A 25,338-nucleotide genomic window follows, 5' to 3' on the forward strand; every position below is an offset into this window, starting at 1 on the left:
CTTATAAAAATTGTTAAAGGCAAATTTTCAAATAAGATAGCGTCAAATCTTTCATCTTGGTCTTATTACTACACCTGGTATAATTTCACCATGATGAGTTTCAATTGATGCTAATTTGTAGCAAACATAGCACTCGCAACTCATAGGGTTAATTTGTTTGTTTACAGTTTTTTGACATTATAACTAGCTACAAGAGAGTTCGAGCTAGTTGTCACTTCTACCTTGTTAAATATGCCTTGGTTTTACCTTTAAATATTTGTATCATGCAAATCAGCTACGCTAACTATCGGATTTCATACGAAAACATCGACTCGTAATAGAGAATAACATAATGCAAGCGTTTATCGTGCATCGTACAAATTCATAATAGGGGGGCACGATTGATAGCACACTGACAGACTAAAAGAGGTTGGTTTTAAGCGTCATCATTAAATAACATTTTTCATAAAGGTCGTTGAAAATGCTAAATACAAAAAAAAATTTTTGTCTAAAATAACAAAAAACAAAAAAAAAAATAAAGCGTCGTCACTGAAATTCAAAAAGTCCTAACTAATAAAAAATTCAAAATTCAGTATGAAGGATTTCATCGAACTAAAACTCCCACATCATTTAATGATGTTTCAGTTGTGATGTTTGTATCTGTGTATGATATTTGTATCTCGAAAACGACTTGACTTGATATACACATTGCGCCTGAACTTCTTAAATACAGTCTCGAAAATTTTTGAACTCGTGCAAAAAGCACGCCCTCTAGAACATCGCTAACATTGAGTTTTCAAAAATTATCGTTTTTACTTATAACTCTTTAAGGATTTGAGAAAAATGAATCACACAATAATTTAATGTTTCCTCAAACAAATTTTCAAACAATTTGATGTATAATTTATTTTTGTGCGCTCAATTTAAAAATTTGCGATTTTTCGGCGTTGAATCGCACGATTACGGAGATGTGCCCATTATGTATTACTTCAAGCGGATAATTTTGGCATTTCATTTCTTTATTGTGAATGACAGAAGGGCTCGGCGTTTTGATGAAATTCATTGCATTTGTGTGCGAAGCCAAATCACGCATTTCTCCATACAAATTCGCATTTCCTAAATGGCGCATTTAAACAAGATCACTAAGCAAAAGCTCCCCAAAAGCTTTTGTTTGCCTTTGATATTTGAATCATAAAAAACGTAATGAAAAAATTAGCTGCTGCTTCCATAGATATTGCAACACGTGGAATAGCTCGTAAGGATGCGGCTATGAAACATTTTAAACTTTCTGCTCTGCCGTGTTTACGAAAAAAGTGGATGGAGAATGTGTGTTCCGTTCATTTTTCAATCGCAGATTTGATTGTGCAGTACGGTCGTGCATTGCTCAGTTAAATATACCTAATATAATAAGTGAAAATCCCCTAGTTCAATATCGTGACAGTGCGTGTTTGTTAACAGACACGGTTTATGTCAGAAATGTTGAAGTGACACTCTCCTAAAAATTATTGTATCATGGTGCATTTACATGATATGAAGCCATATGAACTGTTGATACGCTAAAATAGAGGGACTACATGTTCCAATGAGGAATTCAATGATATCGAGTGGGATGCATATAATACATTTTTTCATATGAAAAATTATGGGGAGATACTGTAAACATACTGTTGTGATACTGTTAAGCATATGAAATTATAGCAAGTTGGATTTTCATACATCTTCCCATAAAAAGTTTAACAGATGCAGAGATACCAAGGAGGGTTTTTCCCATTTTGATGCCTTTTTAATATAAAAACCAACCGAAAAGGAGGAAAGCGGCAATTCCGCCATTCACATACACGTCAAAAGTATGAATTTTAAAAATTAAAAACTTATTCGTTAACGAATAAATTATAATAAAACGGCCAAAAACAAAAAACCAAAAATTAAAAACAATAAACAAACAAATTCAAAACAAAGAAATTCTTTGTACTAGAACTTTTTGAATAGAAGCAACTCACGTATAGTGGGCAATCAAAATACAAAGCGCTATGATAACAAACTTAAAAACAAGACTACAGAACATTTTAATGAGCTTTATATCACATTTAAGTATATTTTCCAAGCTGGCAAAGAAATGAAAATGTGTATTTTTTGTTTTTTACACAAAGACTTGCCAAATATACATATAAGTCAAAATTATAGAAGGCATGTATACTTCTCCCTTTCATTTTTTTATACAGTTTATGCTTCTTTCTGGCTTTTACAAAATGCAGGGATACCGCATTTATTTCGGTACAATATGATTGTAATGTATTTTCAATTCGAAATCAAAGAAAAACATCCCACGAAAATGTTTGCGATTTTAGAACAATTAGTGTATATTTGCAAACTACTGCAAAGAATGGAGTCATATCTTAAAAGGTTCAGAGAATTAACGAAATAAACAAACATTTTATGGTTTTATATTTCTTTCACACCGCATTGCTATTTTATCTAACTTTTCCTTTTGTTTAGCGCTGTAACCGCTTAAGTTATATCTTTAAATTTATACATGTGAATTATTATCAATGAGCATTTTTTCATTTGCTCCTGAATTTTGGGTACATTTTCTTATAGTACCTCTCACTCTTTTTTATATTACATATATACACTCCGATGTTCGGGATAGTATTTTGAATATACCAGCAATATATATAAAAGTAGTGGCGGCTGTTGTAAAGCATTACGCAGCGCCCGAGTTCAAGCCCAGTTTCCCACCAACATCAAAATATAAAAAACAAAAAAATTGTTGTCTAATAGCGGTTGCCCCTCTGTTGGTAATAGTAAACCTCCGAATGTATTCTGTCATGGAAACAGCTTCTCATAAAATCTCAATTGCCGTTCGGAGTCGGCGTAAAACCGTCCTTTACTCTGTGTGACAAAATCACGCACGCCACATATCCGAGGAGAATCTAGGCCAAACACTAACATATTGTGTAACTTTACTGTACTTAAAACGACGATATGTGGAAGTATTGCATACATATTTTGGTGCCTTTTCTAGTATAAAATCTATTGTGAAACGGAAGAAAATGGCATCCCTATGATTTCAACTTATGCCAAATGTTTCGTTAACAAACAATTCTGAACAAAAAACTGTTTTTCCACAAAGATGTTTAAATGGAAGTATTACAAATATGGAAAAATTGCAATCCACAAGGCTTTATTGGCAGTAGGTCCTTTTTAAAGCACATTTAACAAAAAAATGAGCTATTAGTTTCGAAGTTAGCACAAAATGAAATTTTTTTGTTTGTTGTTTACAAAAAAAAATGTTGCCAAGTATATAAGTCAAAATTGTTAAATATATAACGCTTTAATTCATTTCTTCATAGAATTATGCTTCTTTTATAGGAAAATTCATACGGCTTATGAACAGATTCATACCATGTAAATGCACCATAATGCTCTACAGCAGTCGCCACTACTTTTATATATATTGCTGGTATATTCAAAATACTATCCTTTTTAAAGCACATTAAAAATAAAATAAGCTTCTAGTTTAGAAGTTAGCACAAAATGATTCTTTTTGTTTGTTGTTTACAAAAAAATACTTGCCAATCATTTTTTTTTTGTAAACAACAAATAAAAAAATTTTATTTTGTGCTAGCTTCGAAACTAGACGCTTATTTTTTGTTAAATGTACTTTAAAAATGATCTACTGCCAATAAAGCCTTGTGGATTGCTATTTTTCCATATTTGTAATGCTTCCATTTAAACATCTTTGTGGAAAACAGTTTGTTGCTCAGAATTGCTTGTTTACGAAACGTTTGGCATAAGTTGAAATCATATGGATGCCGTTTCCTTCTGTTTCTCAATGGATTTTATACTTGAAAAGACACCAAAATATGTATGCAATACTTCTACATATCGTCGTTTAAAGTACAAAACCGCGCATCAGGAAAATGTAAAGCCTCGTAGTGAGGTTTCCTAAATTTTATAGGATAGAGAGTAAAACTTGTCCTAATTAAAAACTGTTCTCTCTTTTAAACTTAATTATCTCTTCTCCTTATGTCTAAGTATCGATATTTTATTATAAATGGCTAAGGGCGTGATGCCAGGAGCTTCCGGTGACCAAATATCCTTTTTGGCACAAACGACGATATAAATATTGGCGCTTACACAATTTGTTAATAGCTTCTCCTCCGATATGTGGCGTGCGTGATTTTGTCGCACAAAGTAAAGGACAGTTTTACGGCAATTGTATTTTTATGAGAAGCTGTTTCCATGACAGAATACGCTCGGAGGTTTACTATTACCAAAAGAGGGGCAACCGCTAATAGAAAAAAACTTTTTTGTTTTTTATATTTTGATGTTGGTGGGAAACTGGGCTTGAACTCGGGCGCTGCGTAATGCTCTACAGCAGCCGCCACAACTTTTACATATATTGATGGTATATTCAAAATACTATCCCGAACATCGGAGTGTATATGTGTAATATAAAAAAGAATGAGAGGTACTATAAGAAAATGTACCCAAAATTCAGAAGCAAATGAATAAATGCTCTTTGAAAATAATTCACATGCATAAATTAAAATATATAACTTAAGCGGTTACAGCGCTAAACCAAAGGAAAAGTTAGAAAAAATAGCAATGCGGTTTGAACATGAAACCATAAAATGTTTGTTTGTTTCGTTAATTCTCTGAACCTTTTACGATATGACACTCCATTCTTTGCAGTAGATTGCAAATATACACTAATTGTTCTAAAAACGCAAACATTTTCGTGGGATGTTTTGCTTTGATTTCGAATTGAATATACATCGAATTGAAATACGATCATATTGTACCGAAATAAGCATTTTGGAAAGGACAGAAAGAAGCATAAACTGTGCTACCGTATCCAATATCTAAAATCCTTCAAATTTTGTTATTAATTTCTTGTTTATTTACATTTTGTTCTTATAATCGAAATTTGAACATGAAAAAGGTACATATTATGTTGGGTACGACTCGATTATTTGTACAAAAACCAAAACAATTGCACAAATAACCGAACATTTCCCCTTTTGTTTTTGAAAAAGGTCTAATGCTCAATAAGTTGACAATTGTGTTTCTAGTAGGGCTGTGCGATTAATTGATTACTCAAAATTTTAATTAATCATAAAGTAGATAACTCAGTTATTCGATAAATTAGAAGTTATGATTAGTCAAAAGTTCAGTTACTCGAGTAATCAAGATTTTTGATTAACCAAAAACAAAAATATTTGAGTAATTTGCTTTATGATTAATCAACATTTCCAGTAAAATGAGTAATCAACATTTCAACTCTTTACATATGTAGAAAGTAGTTAAAGTTCCTTGATACTTTGAAAACAACGTTTCTGTTTTCAAAAATTAAAACGAACATTTTTTTTTCATATACAGAAAATAAGGCTTTTCCAAACCAAACTTTTTTAACGAGCAAAATTATTTTTTTTTTGAGTAATCATATTTCAAGTAACTCGATTAATCATCGTTTTGAGTAATCAAAATCTTTATTACTCGAGTAATTGATTAACCAAATAATTGATTAACCAACTTGCTCGAGTAATCGAATAATCGCACAGCCCTAGTTTCTAGTTTTCATGCTAACAATAAATCATCAATTTTGTTTCACACCCCCTCTAATATTGAAATGTAAAATGTATTTATTTTTACCCAAAGAAACAACGATATTGTCGAAACATACTAGAATTGGATAATACTCACTTCTCTGAAAGTCATAAGTCCTATGGGTCCCAAAGTAAATTCCGTTTTCAAGTTACTTGAAAAACATGGACGAAGACAATATCGAAATGTGTAATTTCAGCGTCTCAATTATATCAGAAACAATCGTATCCGATATAGAAAACTGTAATAGTCCTGGCTAGCTACATTGTGTAATAATCAGATGACATAATGGTACTTAAAAACTTTTAAAACATGTTCACTAAAATTTTATTAATGTAAAAATAAGGATTTTGGCAAGTAGTTATCGAATTTAATGTAAAATTTTAACTTTTTTAAGACCATGATACAAAAAAGAAGGTAGTTTCAATAAACAACTTTTTGATTAAAAAGGAGATTTTTGACAATTGCTCAATTGTAAAAAAATCTAAGCGGCGCGCAGTGTTTCGACCATGATATAAAAATGAAGGTTGTTTCATTACTACTATTTTTTGATTATAAAGCAGATTTTTGACATTTCTCCAGATGTAACCTTAAGCATAGCTTTGCGACATTAAAATTTTTTGATAGAGCAGATTTTCTTTTAAATATTTGGGAGTAAAATTTACATACAAACAATAGTAGGTTGATGTGTTCGATAATCAAATTTGAACGTTTTTCTGAAGCGTTTAAAAGATCCTTCGAATAATATCGATGTGCAGAGATGAAGAAATAGAACAAAATCTAGTTTTGAAACATTTATTTGTTAAAAAGCTGTTTTTCATTTTATTTTAAACAAAATAAATAAATTTACATAACAAAACTTTTTTCTTTTATGTTAAATAGTCCGAAGAAGATGTATTGTTAGATATTTCGTCATTAAAGCATAGTCCGAAACCAGGATTCGGAGAAGGTTGAATGGTCACATTGCCCTCACAATGAAAGGAGTCACAATTAAAAATTCTCCGGAAGTGAAGTATCTATAAGTAACTCTGGATACGAAACTGTGGTGAAAATCTAACGAGGAACACAAAAGCTCTAAAAAATGGACAGCATTTTGGCAATGTAAACTGGTCTTTGGTAAAACGTGGGGTGTGTCACCATAGGGAATCCTCTGGATTTATACCTCTATGACCAGACCCATAATTAACAACTATGCGTCAGTGGTATGGTGGAGCAGATTCTCAATCAAGAGCGTGGGAAGTCTGCTTGCAAAACTTTAAAGAACTACTGCCGTGTGCGGTACGAAAGATTTCTCTACAACACGTGGCGTTGCTCTTGATGCACTGCTGCACTTACCGTAACTTTGGTTCTTCATACGTTGGGAAGCCTTAAAGGCCACCTGCAGACTAAAAAAAACGGATGCTGGTATAACACTGAGTGGAGCCAGGCGGAAATTGCTAGCAGCAGAGATCTGAGCACTTGTGTCTTTTCAATGCCACAGGATAGTACGCCACCTTTACCTTTGGTGAAGAGATTCTATAATGTTGAGTTCCCTGAGGCCGATTGCTGGTTTAATACCAGCACTGAGCCCGGACTCACACATAATCGAATATTCACTTATGGCTCCAAAACTGACTCTGGGTCAGGATCTGAGGTCTTTATAGGAGTTAATGGGGATACGATTAACTTTTCTCTTGGCAAGTATGCTTCGGTCTTCCAGGCTGAGTTATTTGCAATCCTCAAGGATGTGGACTAGGTGGTGGAAAATAGGTGGAGCGGAAGGAGTTTACGTGACGGCCAAGCTGCACTCAACGCACTACTTACATCCAGACTCTGAGTGCCAGTTCAATCGGGAGTACTTCCATAACTATAATATTTATCATATCATGAATTTCAATTTTCGTTATTTCGCGTATCGAAGACAAATTTCCTTTAAATTTTAAATATATATTTTTTTTATATAATATATATATAATATGATTATTGAGGCCTAGGTATGGTAGCACGAAATGTCACAATCTGCTTAATTTTCAGGTAGTTAATATGGCGCCCGAAAAGTGACAATGAAACTACCTTCTTTTTTGTATCATGGTTTCGACTATATGGAGGCAGATAGAACAGTCATGTTGACAGTTGATAAAAAAAAAACGGGTTGGACTTAGAGAGGGAAATGCAAAAGTCACAAATACCACATTTCACATTATTTACTCACCCCCCTTCTTCACGAACGATACATTTCCAAAGAAATACGGGAATCGGCACGATACCAAGTAATCAGTTAAGTTGCCTTTGGCGATTAACCCATTAAAGAAAATGTTTATTTTTCAACTGTAATCAATTATTTAAATATCGTGGAATATTCAGGTGAAGGTATTTATGATTTACTAGCTTACCCTGCCACGCTTTGCTGTGGCATATTCCTGTTACATGGATGATAAATGATTAACGAAAAAAATCATACGTTTCAGATAAGCTTGATTTTGCAATACCTGTGTGTAGGTACACAATATTTTTCGTTTTTCCATTCTCTACGTAGATATCAAGGCTATCTGGTTTGCCGACACGCAACAAAGATTTGTCCATGTGAGATACAATCGGCATCTAAATCTAAACCATACTTTTCCAAAGGTTGATCTTGATTACTGATTGTGATTCCGAATGCCAAAAAAATTTAATGTTTTAGGCAAAAAATATTTTTTTTCTTTATACATTTATTTTTACCGGCAAAACTATTGATTATATAGAAAAACGTTATATGAACAGATTAAAGGAATTGTAATTTTTAATTTTTTTAAATTTGTTATTTGTTATTGAGTTATGTCAAAAAAAGACCACCAAAGGTGACAATTTCCCCTATATGATAGTTATATATATATCTCGATTCCTAGACGTGACCCAGCGAAACGCCGGGACACGTATAATTTGTTTTTGACCGATATAACATTTCCCGTTGGTTTCATCCCATCTCGATTTTGACTGTCGCATAGTGTAATTAATTTGAATATCCGAAAACATTCTTTCGATCAGTTCTCCTTTCGATGTTTCTAAGTTACAAAAATTATCACGCAATAAAATTCGTCCCAATCTCTCATTGACTGGCAGCTCTCCGTTCCCTATGTTCAGTAATTGTCGCGAGAATACCTAGGCTGATTAATCGCTCTGTAGTTGAACACTCATATTCGTAGTCAACTGCTATGTATGTATTTTCGTCTTGCCACAATGTTTAATATTTCAGGCAAGCATTTATCTGGTCCGCTGGTGTCAATATAGAAATTACAGATCTCCTGCGAGCAATATCAAAGCATTCCCGAATGGTTGAACATTTCTACGCAAATCTCGCACCGATTTTGTATGTGCCATCGTGCACTCATCCCAAACAATGAGTTAACATTTTTGTAATAAGTACTTTTCCCATACCGGATGTTCTGGAAATATTGCACGTGGGAGTTTCGATGATTTGTATGTTTAATGGCAGGATAAGAGCTAAATGAGAAGTGTTTCCACCTGGTAACGATGTCGCAGATGTTCCAGACGAAGGGAGAGCTACGGTTATGTAATTTTTTCATCGAACCGTTGCCACAATCTTATAAGGAATGTTCTCCTAGTTCCTCCTGGCACATCCAAGAAGAAGATAATTGATCATTTGCCTCTTCTTATTTGGCGCTGTAACTGCATAAGCGATTTTAACCGAGTTCAAAAAAGTACGCCAGTCGCTTCTCTCTGTGCCAACTTACACCAATTGGCAATGCCACGTGAAGCCAAGTCCTTCTCCACTTGGTCTTTCCATTGCAGTGGGCACCTCCCTCCTCCTCCGCTACCACCAGCGGAGTGCGAGTCGAATACTTTTAGACCTGAAACGCGGTTCCCATTCGAACGACATGGCGAAGCCAGCGGAGCCGCTGTAAAGCTTATACAGCTCATCGTTCCATCGTCTGCGTACTCATCGTCGCCAACGCGTAGAGGCCTGTAAATCTATCGTAAGATATTTCTCTCGAATACTCCAAGAGCCGCCTCATCGGATGTTGTCATACCATGTCATGATGAGTGACTTATAGAGTGTGGTTTTTGTACGTCGAGAGAGAACTTTACTCCCGAATGGCCTAATCAGTCCAAAGTAGCACATGTACAGTTATTCGGCATTGGATTTAAAAACCCGAAGCAGGTCATCTAATTTAGCAAACAAATTTCTGGAAAATGGGGGTATTGTTAGGTAGATGTGTATTTCACTAAGGTATATTCTTAGATACTTGAAAGTCGGAAAAACTCAACGCAAAAGCAGGCACATTCTCTTTATTCGCAATATAGTACGTAGTAGGCTATGGCGACCACAAATTAAATTGTTTTTGATTAAAAGTTAACTATTTTATAATGTTAGGGAATGGTGACAACAATTTTAAGTTTTCATTGAGGATTTTTTAAACAGCTTCATGGGATATTTTTTTGTTTTCGTTAGGTATGGTTTTTACTATTTTTTCATTTGTATCAGTAGTTTTTTATTATTATTTCTTTGCAAAATTTGTATACCAACTCTTCGTTGATAATATGATCACTTCGTTTGATAAGATTTTGTAAATTCTTTATTCATTGAAACTGTCCGGCTTTTGGATAAGTGGAAACATAAAACAAATCTCTAGTAAAGCTTTCCCTAACACTTTTCGTTTGGAACCAATTATGTAATATTTCATTTAGTTCCAATATTTGCAGTCTTTACTTTTAGATAGGGCATAATTCTATTGAAAATATTTCTTAATCAAGATTTCTCAAATGCCTTTAGTTTGGTACCCATATTGTAACATACCATTTCTTTTACCAATTTAATTAAGTTAAACTTTAAAACAGGTGGCAACGCTCCTCAAACATATTTTCGACTGTAGGTCGAGTTAACTGAGTTAAAATTTTCAAATAGGTGGTAACCCTCCTCGAAGGTATTTTTAAGTCTTCTTTTTTAAATCGCTTTAATTTGATACCTAAATAAATTAAATTGAGTTAAATTTTCAAACAGGTGGCAAACCTCCTCAAACAAATTTTTGGCTGTAAGCCATCTTAAAAATCTAAAGTTTGATACCCAAATTGCAGTATTTCATTTATTTTATCAATTTAACTGAGTTTAAAATTTCAAAGAGGTGGCAATTGTACTCAATGTATTTCCAGCAGTTATCTTTCTTAAACCTCTCTAACTTAATACCTATATTGTAATATATAATTTAGTTTATCAATTAAATTTCGCTAATCCTTTTAACAGGTGATAACCCTGGCAAACCTCCTCACAAATATTTCCAACAGTCATACTTCTTAAACTTCTTTGATTTGATACCCATTTTGTAATAATTCATTTGTTTTATCAATATAATTAAGTTTAAAATTTTTCAAATAGGTGGCAACCCTCAACTTTTTGTGATATTGATCCTGGTATTATACCGAACAATACAAAAAAACTCAGTTCGCGGAAGAAGTGGAACTTAATATAGGAATTCCAGAAAGAAAGAAACGTGCGATATACAAACACATATAAATATATGCATATTTTCTAATATACAAAATATATTTATTTTAAACTTTTTTACGAGCTTTAATTTTTTATTTTTTATAATCAACTGCTCAGTTTAATAATTATTAGGCTGAGAAAACATTCATATCTACAATATTAGTGGATTGAGGCAAAAACTGCATCAACGCTAATCCCTCCTTTGGTTGTTGGATCACATCTACGATAAACCATTTCCAATGAAAAATTTCTCTGAAAAATTTTGTCAGTTCATCAGATTCGGCTAGCGAAAAGTTGACATTGAAATCTGCTAGAATTACAGGTCGATCATAACAGTCTACTTATCTATATCTTTATCTTCATCGTCGTCTTCATCTCCGTCTACACCTTCATCTTCATCTTTATTCAAGACCATTTCTTTTGATACCCATATTGGTATACTCTATTTATTTTAATAAATAATTTGAATTTGATTTTCGGATATATGGCAACCTTTTAAAAAACTAAAACCAATTTTGAATTCGATTTTCTAACATGTGTCAACTCCCTTCATGGAGCTAAAGCTATGTTGCACACCCGAAGGACGAGGCCTTTCATGTGACACCTCATATTTGAAAATCGAACGAACGATACAGATTTTATGACTTGGAGTTAAATATTTAACGCAACCCTCTGCGGCAGAGAAATTTTGAATTCGATTTTCTAACATGTAGCAACTCCTTTCATGGAACTAAAGCTATGTTGCACACCCGAAGGACGAGGCCTTTCATGTGACACCTCATTTTTGAATATCGAACGAACGGTACAGATTTTATGAATGGGTGTTAAATATTTAACTCAACCCTCTTCATCTTCTTCTTCTTCTTCTTCTTCTTTTTTGGCTCTGTAACCGCCTAAGCGATTTTGGCCGAGTTCAGCAAAGCACGCCAGTCGTTTCTCCTCTGTGCCAATTGGAAACGCCAAGTGAAGCCAAGTCCTTCTCCACCTGATCTTTCCATCACAGTGGGAGCCTCCCTCTTCCTCTGCTACCACCAGCGGGTTCCGAGTTGAATACTTTCAGAGCTGGAGCGTCGGTGTCCATTCGAACGACATGACCAAGCCAGCGGAGCCGCTGTATTTTAATTCGCTGCACTATGTCCATATCGTTGTAAAGCTCATACAGCTCATCGTTCCATCGTCTGCGGTACTCGCCGTCGCCAACGCGTAAAGGCCCGTAAATCTTCCGCAAAATCTTTCTCTCAAACACTCCAAGAGCCTCCTCATCGGATGTTGTCATTGTCCATGCTTCTGCGCCATATACCAGCACGGGCATGATGAGTGACTTATAGAACGTGGTTTTCGTACGTCGAGAGAGGACTTTACTCCTGAATTGCCTACTCAGTCCAAAGTCGCACTTGTTGGCAAGAGTGATTCTACGTTGGATTTCAATGCAGACATTATTATCGGTTTAATGCCGGTTCCCAAGTAAACGAAATTCTCTACTTTCTCGAAATTGTAACTGTCAACAGTGACGTGGGTGCCAAGGCCGGAATGTGCTGACTGTTTGTTTGATGACAGGAGATACTTCGTCTTGTCCTCGTTTACCACCAGACCCATTCGCTTTGCTTCCCTATCCAACTTGGAAAAGGCAGAACAGACTTCGCGGTTTTTGTTACCGATGATGTCGATGTCATCGGCATAAGCCAGCAATTGCACGCTCTTGTAGTAAATTGTTCCTGAGCGGTTCAGTTCTGCAGCTCTTATTATCTTCTCCAACATCAGATTAAAGAAGCCACATGAAAGGGAGTCGCCCTGTCTGAAACCCCGTTTTGTGGCGAACGGCTCGGAGAGGTCTTTTACAATTCTGACGGAGCTGGTGGTATTGCTCAACGTCATTTTACACAGCCGTATGAGTTTTGAGGGGATGCAAAATTCAGACATAGCGGCGTATCTGCAGCAGAGATATTTTGAATTCGATTTTCTAACATGTAGCAACTCCTTTCATGGAACTAAAGCTATGTTGCACACCCGAAGGACGAGGCCTTTCATGTGACACCACATTTTTGAATATCGAACGAACGGTACAGATTTTATGAATGGGTGTTAAATATTTAACGCAACCTTCTCCGAACTCGTGTAAGAAGTTTCACTTCAAAAGAAATTGTTCAAATAGGTTCAGCCGTTCTCGAGTTTTGAGGACCCTGACATACGAACACAACATTTTTATATATGTATATAGGTTTTGTACTTTCCTATTTTCTAACCAAAAAATTTACTTTGAAATGTAGATGCTAAGGATTATTAGTAAAAGAAACTGTGAGTACCGGTCCGTCAGGTCTTGAAATTAGACAAATATTTTAGAGAATTTTATGTAGTTTTAGAATATATAATTTGATCTTTGAGCGCGACTTTGCAAATATGTGTAATTCTTCATTTTCTTAATTTTTGATTTTCAGCAGGAAAAAAAATTTATTAAAATTCCATCACATTTAACAACTGGGCCCACACTTTTTGTGAGTCTTGGGGGTTATAGTTATCCAATCTTCCCCATATTTTATATTTAGGTTTCCCTAATAAAGGAGAGAGCACAAACTAAATTTCATCGAAATCTGATGAAATTTAATGTTTCCGCCCACAAGAGTAGAAGGTGTGGCAATTATTCCATCTTTACCAAATTTCATAATTCCCTATTTCTAAGTAGAACTAGAGCACATGTCAAGTTTCAGTGAAATTGGTGCAGGGTTACTATTATTCCACCTGCCTCCATATAGTCGAAACACTGTGCGGCGTTACCCAATTTAAGTTTTTTGGTGAAGGGGATTTCATATCCTAAATTGTGGAGTATAAATCAAATAGTTGTATAAACATTTGCCTTTTAAAAATAATTAATAACTTATTATAAAAATGTTAAAATTTTACATTAAATGCGACAACTATTTACTTGCCAAAAATCTTTATTTTCACATTGATAAAATTTTAGTGAACATATTTTAAAATGGTTTTAGTGCCATTATGTCATCTGATTATTACACAATGTAGCTAGCTAGGACTATTACAGTTTTCTCTATCGGATACGCTTACGATAGGCTTATTTTACTTAAATGTGATATAAACCTTGTAGTATTTGAATCAAGTTTTCTTTATTTATTAAATATTTGAATTCAAAAGTAATACAAAAACTAAACTAATGTTGTGTGCTCAAAATCTGAAAAAGCGTCCAATTGAATTTCACAACCAATGAATTAAGTTAGCGATCATAAACTGTAGCCAAAGCGATAAAACTTATCGGCCTTTCAGTGTTGCCGCTACACCACCCCCCCTCCTTATAGCCATCTTCCTGAATTAGGCACTCATCGCAAAAACGTTGCTATCTCCTCGTTGGGAACATACGCTGGCTTCAACCCATCGATGGTCACTGTGATAGGTTTGTCTTTAACGAGAATTGTAAATGTTTTCGGGTGGCGCTCCAGTACCTTAAAAAACCTTCGTACGGAGCTTTTAATGGTGTCCTCACAGTGTCATCCCGCAAGAAAACATATGTGCAAACCCGTAAATCTTTGGGCACGTAAACCACCTTGCTACCGTGAGTTGACGTTGCAATACGTGCAACTTTTGAAGAAACTCATGTTCCCCAATACGCAGAGTGTCCGCTTCGAAAAAAATTCGTCCGGTAGCTTCATCGCCTGATCGTAGGCCAGTTCCGCCGTGGATGCTCCTAATCTTCCTTCACCGCCGATCTCAGACCCATCAGCACAACAGGGATCTGATCCGTCCAAGCATGGTTCCCATCGTAGCAACGCAACGCGGTCTTAAATGCTCTGTGCCATGTTTCGACTAAACCACCAGCTCGCGGATGGTAAGCTGTGGTTCGCAGATGCTTAATACCGAGAAGCCTAACCATCTCATTAAACAAATCGCTTTCAAATTGCCGTCCTTGATCGGTGGTTATGTATTTAGGAACCCCGAACCTGCATATCCAACCGCTAAACAAAGCTTTAGCCACTGTCTCCGCTGTAATATGGGGCAGTGGAAAAACTTCCACCCACCTGGAGTAACGGTCAATGCAGGTAAGAAAATAGATATAGCCATTTGATTGTGGAAATGGACCTACTAAATCTATGTTAATATTACTCGAACCGTTTATCAGGTACTGAAAATGTCTGAAGTTCGCTACGTGTATGGCGCGTAACTTTACGCCGCTGACATTGGTGACATGCACTATTTTAACCGTAAATTGGCTAATAAAATCTAGCTGTCGTGTCTGCCGAGGGGAAAGCCTTTCCCACTTTTGCTCAAACGCGTGAACCAACGGCTTGTGGTCAGTATAAATGGTAAACTGCGTGCCTTCCAAAAAATAGCGGAAATATTTCACATCGGAGTAGATCGCCAATAATTTTCTCGAGAAAAATCTCAGCGGCTGCCAATCACCTTGCATTCGTTGTTGGAGCACCGCTCCCATTGCCTTATCCGACGCGTCGGTCATGAGTGCATCTTTAATCGGGAGCGCTAGCAAAACTGCATTTGCTAATTGGTGTTTTAACTTAACAAAGACTTGTCGGGCTTTTTGCAAGGCCCCAATATCTTCTGTAAGGGCGTCTCAATCTCGGCCGCATGTGGTAGAAAACGCCGATAAAAGTTAACAGCGCCTAAAAAACTTCTTTGCTCGTTTGCCAATTAAGGCTTTGCTCGAGCGATTAAAGTAATACCACTTGCTGACACTGAATGTCCCAAAAATTTCACTTCTGGCAAACCGAGCTGACATTTGTCCAAGTTGATCACCAATCCCTTTTCGCGATATCGGTCAAAGAGTTTTCGCAGGTGCCCTACATGCTCCTCAACTGACGTTGATGCCACCAATGTGTCGTCCGAATAGGGAAAAACGGGCAGATCTCTAAGCGTGTCGTCCATAAATCGCTGACACGTCTGGGCTGCATTACGCAAGCCAAAAGTCATAAGGTCTGCTTCAGTTGAAATCTGGCAGGTATTAAGTAACAAAAAACCTAATTTAAATATGAATAATTCAGTCGAAATTTTTTTAGAACCTTCTTTTATTTCTATTCAGATGAAAGATTTAAAATATTATTAGAATTAATTTTCACGCCAAAATACCCGTACTTTAGAGATGACACCCGCCATTAATACTTGGACATCCCTTTCGTTGATCGATTGAGTCTGTTTTCGCCACATTCTGCGAAACTGCATTATTCTGGAAGGTGTGCACTTTATTTCTTTTTAATTTTGATTTCATATAGGCCCAATAATGTAATACTTAATTCTCACTCAGAAGGTTTAAACAATTTCTTAGTTATTCACCAAAACATACGTAGTCTAAGGCAAAATTTTGATGTATTTGTATGTAATCTTGAAGCTTTAAATATTCAACCAGATCTAATTTTTGTGTCTGAAATATGGAGTTTCTCATATGAGAAAAATGATTATAAAATACCAAGTTATAACTTTTTTGCTAACACTAACGATAGCTACAGTGCAGGGGGTGTTGGAGTTTTTGTGCGTGACGTATATGAATGTACGTCGTTCAATTTTAACTTCAAAAGTGCAGACATGCTAAAGCTTTCTTGTAATATAAGAGGTGAACAATTTACATTTGTGATGACGGTATTTCCAATAAAATACTTAAATGCATATCCTTTAATATAGTAGATATACTTAAATACTTATTCAATGCTAGTGTTACACAGGGTGTTCTTCCAGAAGATTTGAAGTGCGCTATTGTAATTCCAGTTTTCAAAAGAGGCGATAAGAAGGATGCAAATAATTACAGGACTATATCTTTGCTATCGACAATATCAAAAGTATTTGAAAAAGTTATTAAAAAAAAGTAAAAATATCTGTGCTGGACTTTTTGTTGACATTACAAAAGCTTTCGATATGGTAGATAGAGATATACTTTTAAATAAGCTATTTAGCGCTGGTTTCAGAGGGTTTATGCATAAGTGGTTTAAATCCTATCTCTCGAACAGAGTACAAAAAGTCAAAGTGGCAAATAGCTATAGTAGTTTAGAGCCTGTTCATCTGGGCGTACCCCAAGGTTCAGTTCTTGGTCCAATACTATTTTTGATTTATGTCAATTCAATTTTTTCTTTGCCAAAAGGCAAACTAACTGCTTTTGCTGATGACCTTGCCATTGCTTATTGTACTTCGAGCTACTTTGAAGCAATATGTGACATTAATCACGACATACATCTACTGAGAATCTGGTTTGCATTGCATACACTGTCTGTAAGTAGTAAAACTAAGCTTATGTACTTTAGCCTCGTTGCCAAATAATCCCCAAACTGTGATATTTTGTTTCATTCTTCAGATTGTCTGCGTTTTAATTTGCGTTTAATTTGCACCGTCAACTGCGACGATATTTGTTTCCAGTTTGAAAATGCTGAAAAGTTTAAATACCTAGGAGTAGTAATTGACAACCGCTTAAATTGGTCTGAACATTTAAATACGCTAAAACAATACTTTCTCTACACCAGTCGTCATTTATACCGGCTTAAAAGGTTTTGTTCTACTTCTACACTAAAAATGGTTTACTACGGAATATTTCAATCGAAGCTGCAATACGGTATCAGCTGTTGGGGTGGTGTTTCGGCTATTAAATTGTCCTCCGTCATTACAATTCAAAAGTGCATAATTAGACGTATCTGTAACGCAAATCGTAAAACTCACTCTATGCAATTTTTTAAAATGCTTAATATATTGCCGGTGCGACATTTATACTGTTTTAAAGTGTTAAAACTTTTTTTCATCAAATCTGGATACTTGAAAAGTCTACCGTCAGAAATTTATAACCTGCGCAGGAACTTGCTTCCAATTGTTCACGTTCCGCCTGCTCGTACGTCTCACTTTAGATGTTTTTATATGTACGCCTGTTGTAAATTGTTCAACTCACTTCCTGCTTCTGTACAGGTCATAAGACATCTCAGTTTATTTCAAAAAAAATGTTAAAGCTCACCTGTTCAACTTAAACCACTGTGAAATTGAAGCCTCGCTGAGGTCTATATTGTAATCTGAGCATATCATAAAATATTGTATGTAATGTAAATATAGTTTTTTTTTTCTCTCTTTGGAGTCTCTTGGATTTGTATCTTGTATTGATTCTTTCTAACGTTATTACATATTTGTTTACTTTTATTTTTCAATGTTCACCCCACAGAATTTATACTAATATTCATTGAAATTGGCATTTAAAACTATTTTACTTTGTAATATTAATAATGCCATTAACTTTTCTAATGCAGCATTGGTGTACTCATTGAACGCAACATGAATTTAGAATACTGTGTTAATCTGTATGCGTTAAGAAAATGAAATAAATGAAATGAAAATAACGCTCGATCGTTCGGAGCTCTGAGCAATTCGGAGGATTGGCCTCTTTTAGTACAATGTTGATTCCATTTTGTGTGTAAAACTCTGGCGCTTCTTTTGCACAATGGCTTGTTGCCAAATCAGGCCAAACAATACAGGCTCTCAGAACAACACTCAGGTGCAACAACTCGTTCAGAGAGATTCGGATTCCTTTTCAAAGTCCTTGGAACATCCTTCTACACTATTTTATTTATAGTGCCTGATTTTCCGCCAGATTCCGCCTTTTTCTCAATGCTGCAATATTTATTGATATTTGACAATACATTTTGTACCGTCGACCTTCCAATTTTCAGCAATTTTACTAACCGATATTGGGAGATGTGTGGATTTTGCATGAATTAGTCCAAAATCAATTTTCTTTGCTGAAGTTCTTTGCTCTCCACATCACTTATTTTTAAAGTTACGCATGTGAAAATTAACTGTAATAAAAAACAACGATAACAAAATGAGCGCACTAAATAAACGGCTGATCGAATAGTCGATAACAAAGTTATGCTATGTATAGTGCTGCCAAATTTCAAATTAAGCAGATCTTATTTCGGAACTCTCAAATAGTCCGAATGGTGTACTGATTGCGGCCTTTGGCACGTCTGCTAGATGCACCGGTATTTGGTGGTATGCCTTTTTGCAGTCGGTAATAGAAAAAAAAATCTTTTCAGCTAGTTCGCTAGCGAAGTCCTGTATGTGATAGATTGGGTATTTATCCGGGATCGTCTTGAGTTCAGTCGCCTGTAGTCTCCGCAAGGACGCCAAGTGCCGTCCGCTTTCTTTACTATGTGCAAAGGGCTGTTCCATTGACTTTTTGACCGAACGCATATGCCTTTATCCAAGAGATAATTAAATTCTCTTTTTGCTACTGCCAGCTTTTCCGGTGGTAGCCTACGCACCTTTTATGACACTGGCGGTCCCTTTGTCTCAACGAAGTTACATAGCTGTGTTTCAGTCCCTTTACGTCGCGCTGGCTCCTTCAACAGATCAGCATATCGGATCACAAGGTCATGAAACACGCTGATCGATTTAATCGTCGTTATATTTTGATTTTGGCGCGCTACGTAGGCCTGACCCATTGCGAACCAACGCCTGGTCTCTTACGTCGACGAGCATGCCGAAATGCTTTAAAAAATTTACTCCCAATATAGGATGCGTCACGTCCGCGACGGTGAATATCCATATCAAGTTTTTTTGCAGGCCTAGATCCACGGTGAGTTGTTTTTGCCCGTTTGTATTTATATGAGTGGTGTTTGCAGCTGCTAATTTTACTAATGAAGCTTGAGAATTGTCGTTACTGTTGCGTGGCACCACAGATATTTCTGCTCCGGTATCCACTAAAAAGGAAAGTTTTGAAAGTCTGTCCTTAATGAACAGGCGACATGCGTCAGGCCCTATCCTTTGATTAGTTGCCGAAAAGGACCGGCCAACTAGTTTTCCTGTGCTTCAGGTCGAAAATTACAAGGTGATTTGCACCTGGTGGCACGGGTAACAAATCTTCGATGATACCAGCACAACTTGCCCGATGGTGATCTTACGTTACGAGAGCGCGCGCGAATAGCCACGCTGACGGTTTGCAGCACGAATAACTGTTTTTGGCACTCCAAGTTCTAAACGCTCCAATCGCTTGTTTAATTCCATGATTGTGCTTTGCAAAGATGCGACTGCACCTACATCGCCATTAACAACATTAATGCCAGAGTCATCTGCGACTGCCATAATATTGTCTGCCTTCTCCGCTAAGCTATCCAGATCTCCAGTTACAGTTTGCAAAATTTGTTGTACGTTCCTTGGAAGTTGACACAGCCGCAGCGACTTACCGCCACGTCTAAGTGACCATCTGCCAGGTCTCGCAATTCTCGAAGGAAAGTTGTCGGCTTCCTACCATCTATTGTATTACCGCTCAGCAAACGCTTCATACGTACCTCCTTCATTCGTTGAATTCGTTAATTAGGCGCTCCTTCAGTGCGTTGTACTTATTATATGCTGGAGGCTCTTGAATGATATCTGCTGCATGAACTTAGTCTCTTCTGTTGTAATATTTGAGCGAATAAATTGGGCTTCTATCTGCCGGAAGCTCTTGAATGATATCTGCTGCATGCTTTAGCACTGAAGAGTCCAGTCTCATCTGTTGTAATATTTGAGCGAATAATTGCTGAAACCATAGCCGAACATCGGGCTTCCAAAATGGCGGCGGTTTAATGGCCACACGAGCGATTTGCAAATTCGAAGCATCTACGAAAATGTCTCCGTCTCCTTCCGTGGGCATCTTTACTTCCGTCGGGGTCACCACTTTGTAGTATTTGAATCAAGTTTACTTTATTTATTAAATATTTGAATTGAAAAGTAATACAAAAACTAAACTAATGTTGTGTGCTCAAAATCTGAAAAAGCGTCCAATTGAATTTCACAACCAATGAATTAAGTTAGCGATCATAAACTGTAGTCAAACCGATAAAACTTGTCGGCCTTTCAGTGTTGCCGCTACAATATCATTAAAATGTTCTGTAATGTCTTGTTTTTATGTTTGTTATCGTGAGTTTCGTCTATTTAAAAAGTTCTAGTACAAATAATTTCTTTATTCTGAATTTGTTTTTTTTATTGTTTTTAATTTTTAAAATTCATACTTTTGACATGCATGTGAATGGCGGAGTTGCCGCTTTCCTCCTTTTCGGTGGGTTTTTATATTAAAAAGGCATCAAAATGGGAAAAACCCTCCTTGGTATCTCTGCATCTGTTAAACTTTTTATGGGAAGATGTATGAAAATCCAACTTGCTATAATTTCATATGCTTAACAGTATCACAACAGTATGTTTACAGTATCTCCCCATAATTTTTCATATGAAAAAATGTATTATATGCATCCCACTCGATATCATTGAATTCCTCATTGGAACATGTAGTCTCTCTATTTTAGCGTATCAACAGTTCATATGGCTTCATACCATGTAAATGCACCATAAATCGAAAATCGGAGCCTGTATAGGTTTTTTTTTAAGAAAAGGAAGCATCTAATGTCTGCATTCCCCTTCAGTGTGGGACTTTAACCCACTAAACTTCTTACCGTCCGTACGCTCGGTAGTACTGTTAAGTATTTAGTCGGTAGCAGTTTATGTGGTGATATGAATGCTTACGTTAATGAGTCCCATCAGTTGTCTTTCTTTTTACTTTAACTGTTTCTACCGTACACTATTTATTGTTTGTATTTAACACAATTTATTAGATAAAACATAAAATTTAACTATGTCTTTATTCATTTAGATATCATTTAGTTGAAAAGGAACACGACTCGGGCGAGGGATCTCATCAAAGTGGTTGTTCAGAAGATCGGACACCTGGTGCGATGGCGCGCGCAATAACGGTTCACGCCGACACAAAGAAGGTCATGTACTTTGCTTAAATGCACTTTGAGAACTTTAATATAAGTATTTCCATGGATATGCAATTTTAGATAAATATTCTAGTAAAAATTTGTTGGATTTAGTTTTTGGTTTGCATTTCCATTTTCTACTTTTGTTATTTATGGTTAGGTCAGTGCAGATTTTTAAAGAACTGTGATTTGTTTTTACATCCATTCAATAGGTAGTCATTAGCAGTATAAATCAGAATAGCACATGAACAAGATGTACATATATACATCATTATTCAAAAAATAAAGGCTACAAAATCAAAAACAATTAATAGCAAAATAATAACTAAATAAAATCCAATCAACATTTTACTAGTTTATGTATCTAACGTTGTATGTTAGTAAAATCAGTGTAAATCTTTAACCTAAGCTTTTTTACAAAGAATTCAAGCCATGTCTAAACTAAAAAGTTACAATTTACATTGTAATATGTTTTAGGTATTTGAGCCTCTTCCATATGTATTCGTTATATTTTGAAATTTACTGTGAAATAATTCCTGTACTTTATTTTTAAAAACATGAAGAACAATTTTAATATAGACAAATTAAGTGGAAAAGATTTACGTATGTATTTATGCGAAATATATAATAATAATAATTAATGTGCGCATTTCATTTTGCGACCCATAATTATCACAATTTACTACGTTTAGCACAAATACGAACCGCACTCCTCCAAGCAAAAAAAATAAAATTTCGTATTGTGTTGTAACGTTTTACAACTAGCTCTCAATACATAAATATGTATGTACATAAATTGAGTATTGTATTGTCGTACTTGTTAATTTATTTGAACGTACAACTCCCTTATAAATACATTCGCATGCGTGTAATTTCACGTTTGTTTGAGAATTTTAATTAAACAATAGAATGAAAAAAAAAAATAAAAATTATGCACCTTAGATGAACAAAAACACGCATATTTTCTTACTACATATAATGATAACTACAGACAAAATGAAGTATGTATGAATGCTAGAAATCTATAAAATCGGATAGTGGAATGTTTAACTAAACACTTCGTAACTAACACCTAATCTCGAAGTAAGTAGTATACATATGTATATGTACAGAAAGATGTCTTCTGAGTACGAAGAGTGAAAAGTGGATAAAATACATTTGCAGTTTGTAATAAGCGGTATTTTGGCCTGTATCTGTTAAAAAACTGCATGTGTACATAAATATGTATGTATGTACATTCATACATTGGACTGTTAAACAAAATAGTTCCATTCTATTTTAAACTATGACGGATTGGTTACGCCTTTCCAAATATTATTATTAAAAAACAAAACAATTAAAAAATGTAAATGTTTTAAGCTTCCTCCAAAAACTCAATTGCGACACCGTATATCTTAAGCAATGTACTCAAATGTATTTATATTCTAATAAAACAGTGCAACACTCAAAAAGTGATGGGAATAAGACCAACTGCATTCATTAAAAGAGCATTGGTAAAAGTTGTTTCCCATTTCCTTTTTATAGCGATTTGAAGTTGTAAACTTAAGGTTCAAAAATAAACTACAATGTTTTTTTTTTTTGGATTTTCTCACAAATTTCATGCCTACATATCAGAGCTGGGTAACTTTTGATTAGGATTTCATTTTAATTACGATTGCTTGATTGTAATCCTTAAATTATATACGATTACGATTACTTTAATTGTAATCATAAATGTTTCCATTATGATTATAATAATTGTAATCTTAAAATTTAAGGACTATAACTACTGCAATCGTAATCTTAAAAACATTATTACGAATACCGTAATTGTAATCCTAAAAACTTTGAGATTACAATTACAGTAATTATAATCATGAAGATTACAATTACGAACAATTTAATTGTAATCCTAAAAATATTGTGATTACAATTAATGTAATTATAATCAAGAAAATGTTGATTGCGATTTTCTGATATTCTATAGATGTTTAGTAGTTAAGTAACTGAGCGGAACTTTCAGCGAAAAGTATGTAAAATATATTTGAAGTTTACATAATAGTTACACAGCGGCCGCTGTGGTGTAGTGGTTAGCAGTGCGCGCTACCATTCCGCAGGGCCTGTATTTAAGCCCGGTTCAACCCAACATCAAAAAATAAAAAAACAAAAAACGTTTTTTTTCTACTAGCGGTTGCCTCTCGGCAGGCAATAGCAAACCTCCGAGTGTATTTCTGTCATGAATAAAAGCTTCTCTTAAAAATGTAATCGCTTTCGGTCCCTCCTCCCCTCTGGGTGACAACATCAAGGTGTACTGTTAATCAAAATCAAAATTTATTGGAAATACTGCGACCACGAGTCTGTGTAGAAAGTTACAACAATTTCAAACAAATACATAGCTCAAAACCATTTAATATAATAATTTAACGATTACGACTTCTGTAATCGTAATCCTAATTTTCGCGATTACAATTACGGTAATTGTAATCTTACAATTTTTACGATTACGATTACTATAATCGTATTGATAAAAAGTACGATTGCGACTACAGTAGTCGTAAATTTTTATGGCCTTATTCATAAAAAATAAGTAGGTTTAAAGAGCTTTATAAATTGACGTTTTCATACATTTTTCAATTTATAAACCTTTTATAAAGCTACTTTATTTTTTATGAATAAGGCCATTAAATTTTAAATTACAATAAAAATAATCGCAATCAAGCATGTTATAATTACAATTACAGTAATCGTAATGCTGAAAATTTTCGGGATAACAAAATTTAATCGTAATCATAGTGTCCAGCTCTGCTACATACATATACGTATATACATACATACATATATATTACAAAATTATAAACTCCTCCATCCGCTCCGTTACTTTGGAAAATGTTTTTTTATTTTATTTTTTTGTTACAAGAAAACACCTGAAAACACGAAATTAGAAATTAAGTTAAAAAAGAAATGGTAACCAACTTTTTCAAATCCTTTGGTACTTTTTCATTATTTGATCAGCTTAATCAAATGTTGTTGGACCGATTCCCATCACCACCAACTTTTTGAAATTTGCTGCACCGTCTAATTAACAAACATTTTATGTTGTTGTTGCAGCAGCAACTAGCTTCCGTTTTAAGTTTGCCACAGCACGTCGTCATCCGTCTCCGCATTAGTACCTTCCCTGTGCACGAATGGCACACTCAAAATTATTACGTAGTTAAGAAAACCTCAAAAAAATTTAAAAAACATCGTCACTTACAAACGAACTTTAATTTTACATTACTTTAAGTATAGTTTTTAAGTATGTATGTATATGACCTGGCCAAATTTACAGCAAGTGGCTAGCCAATGTCTATTTCCATAAATCAATTAAACGTCAATTAATTTGTTTGTTTTTCAAGATATGCGCAAAACAAAATAAATGATAAACGCAAGAATGCAGCTCCCTTAATATTAATTAGCGCTAATATTTGTACTCAAATCACCCAAAAATAGACATATACACATGTATGTATTTTTATACTTTTATTTAATATTTAGTAAAATAATGCGAATGCAGGTGAATGAAGGCAGCAAAACAACACGCTTGTATTG

The 25,338-nt window shown here is 35.0% G+C and overlaps 1 protein-coding gene across 1 annotated transcript in view; it reads left to right on the forward strand.

The window, feature by feature from the left end:
• LOC118744878 (protein argonaute-2) overlaps positions 1-23,331 on the forward strand; it is a gene marked incomplete at its 5' end in the record, with an annotated part of 71,283 nt that extends 47,952 nt beyond the window's left edge. Inside the window, 1 exon segment of the mRNA XM_036478279.1 lies at positions 21,663-23,331. Coding sequence (XP_036334172.1) covers positions 21,663-21,801 — 139 coding nt within the window.
• Positions 23,332-25,338: the final 2,007 nt, after the last annotated feature.

Source organism: Rhagoletis pomonella, unplaced genomic scaffold, assembly GCF_013731165.1.
Source record: "Rhagoletis pomonella isolate Grant_MI unplaced genomic scaffold, Rhpom_1.0 Rhpom_scaffold_00008, whole genome shotgun sequence".
Classification (NCBI taxonomy): domain Eukaryota; kingdom Metazoa; phylum Arthropoda; class Insecta; order Diptera; family Tephritidae; genus Rhagoletis; species Rhagoletis pomonella.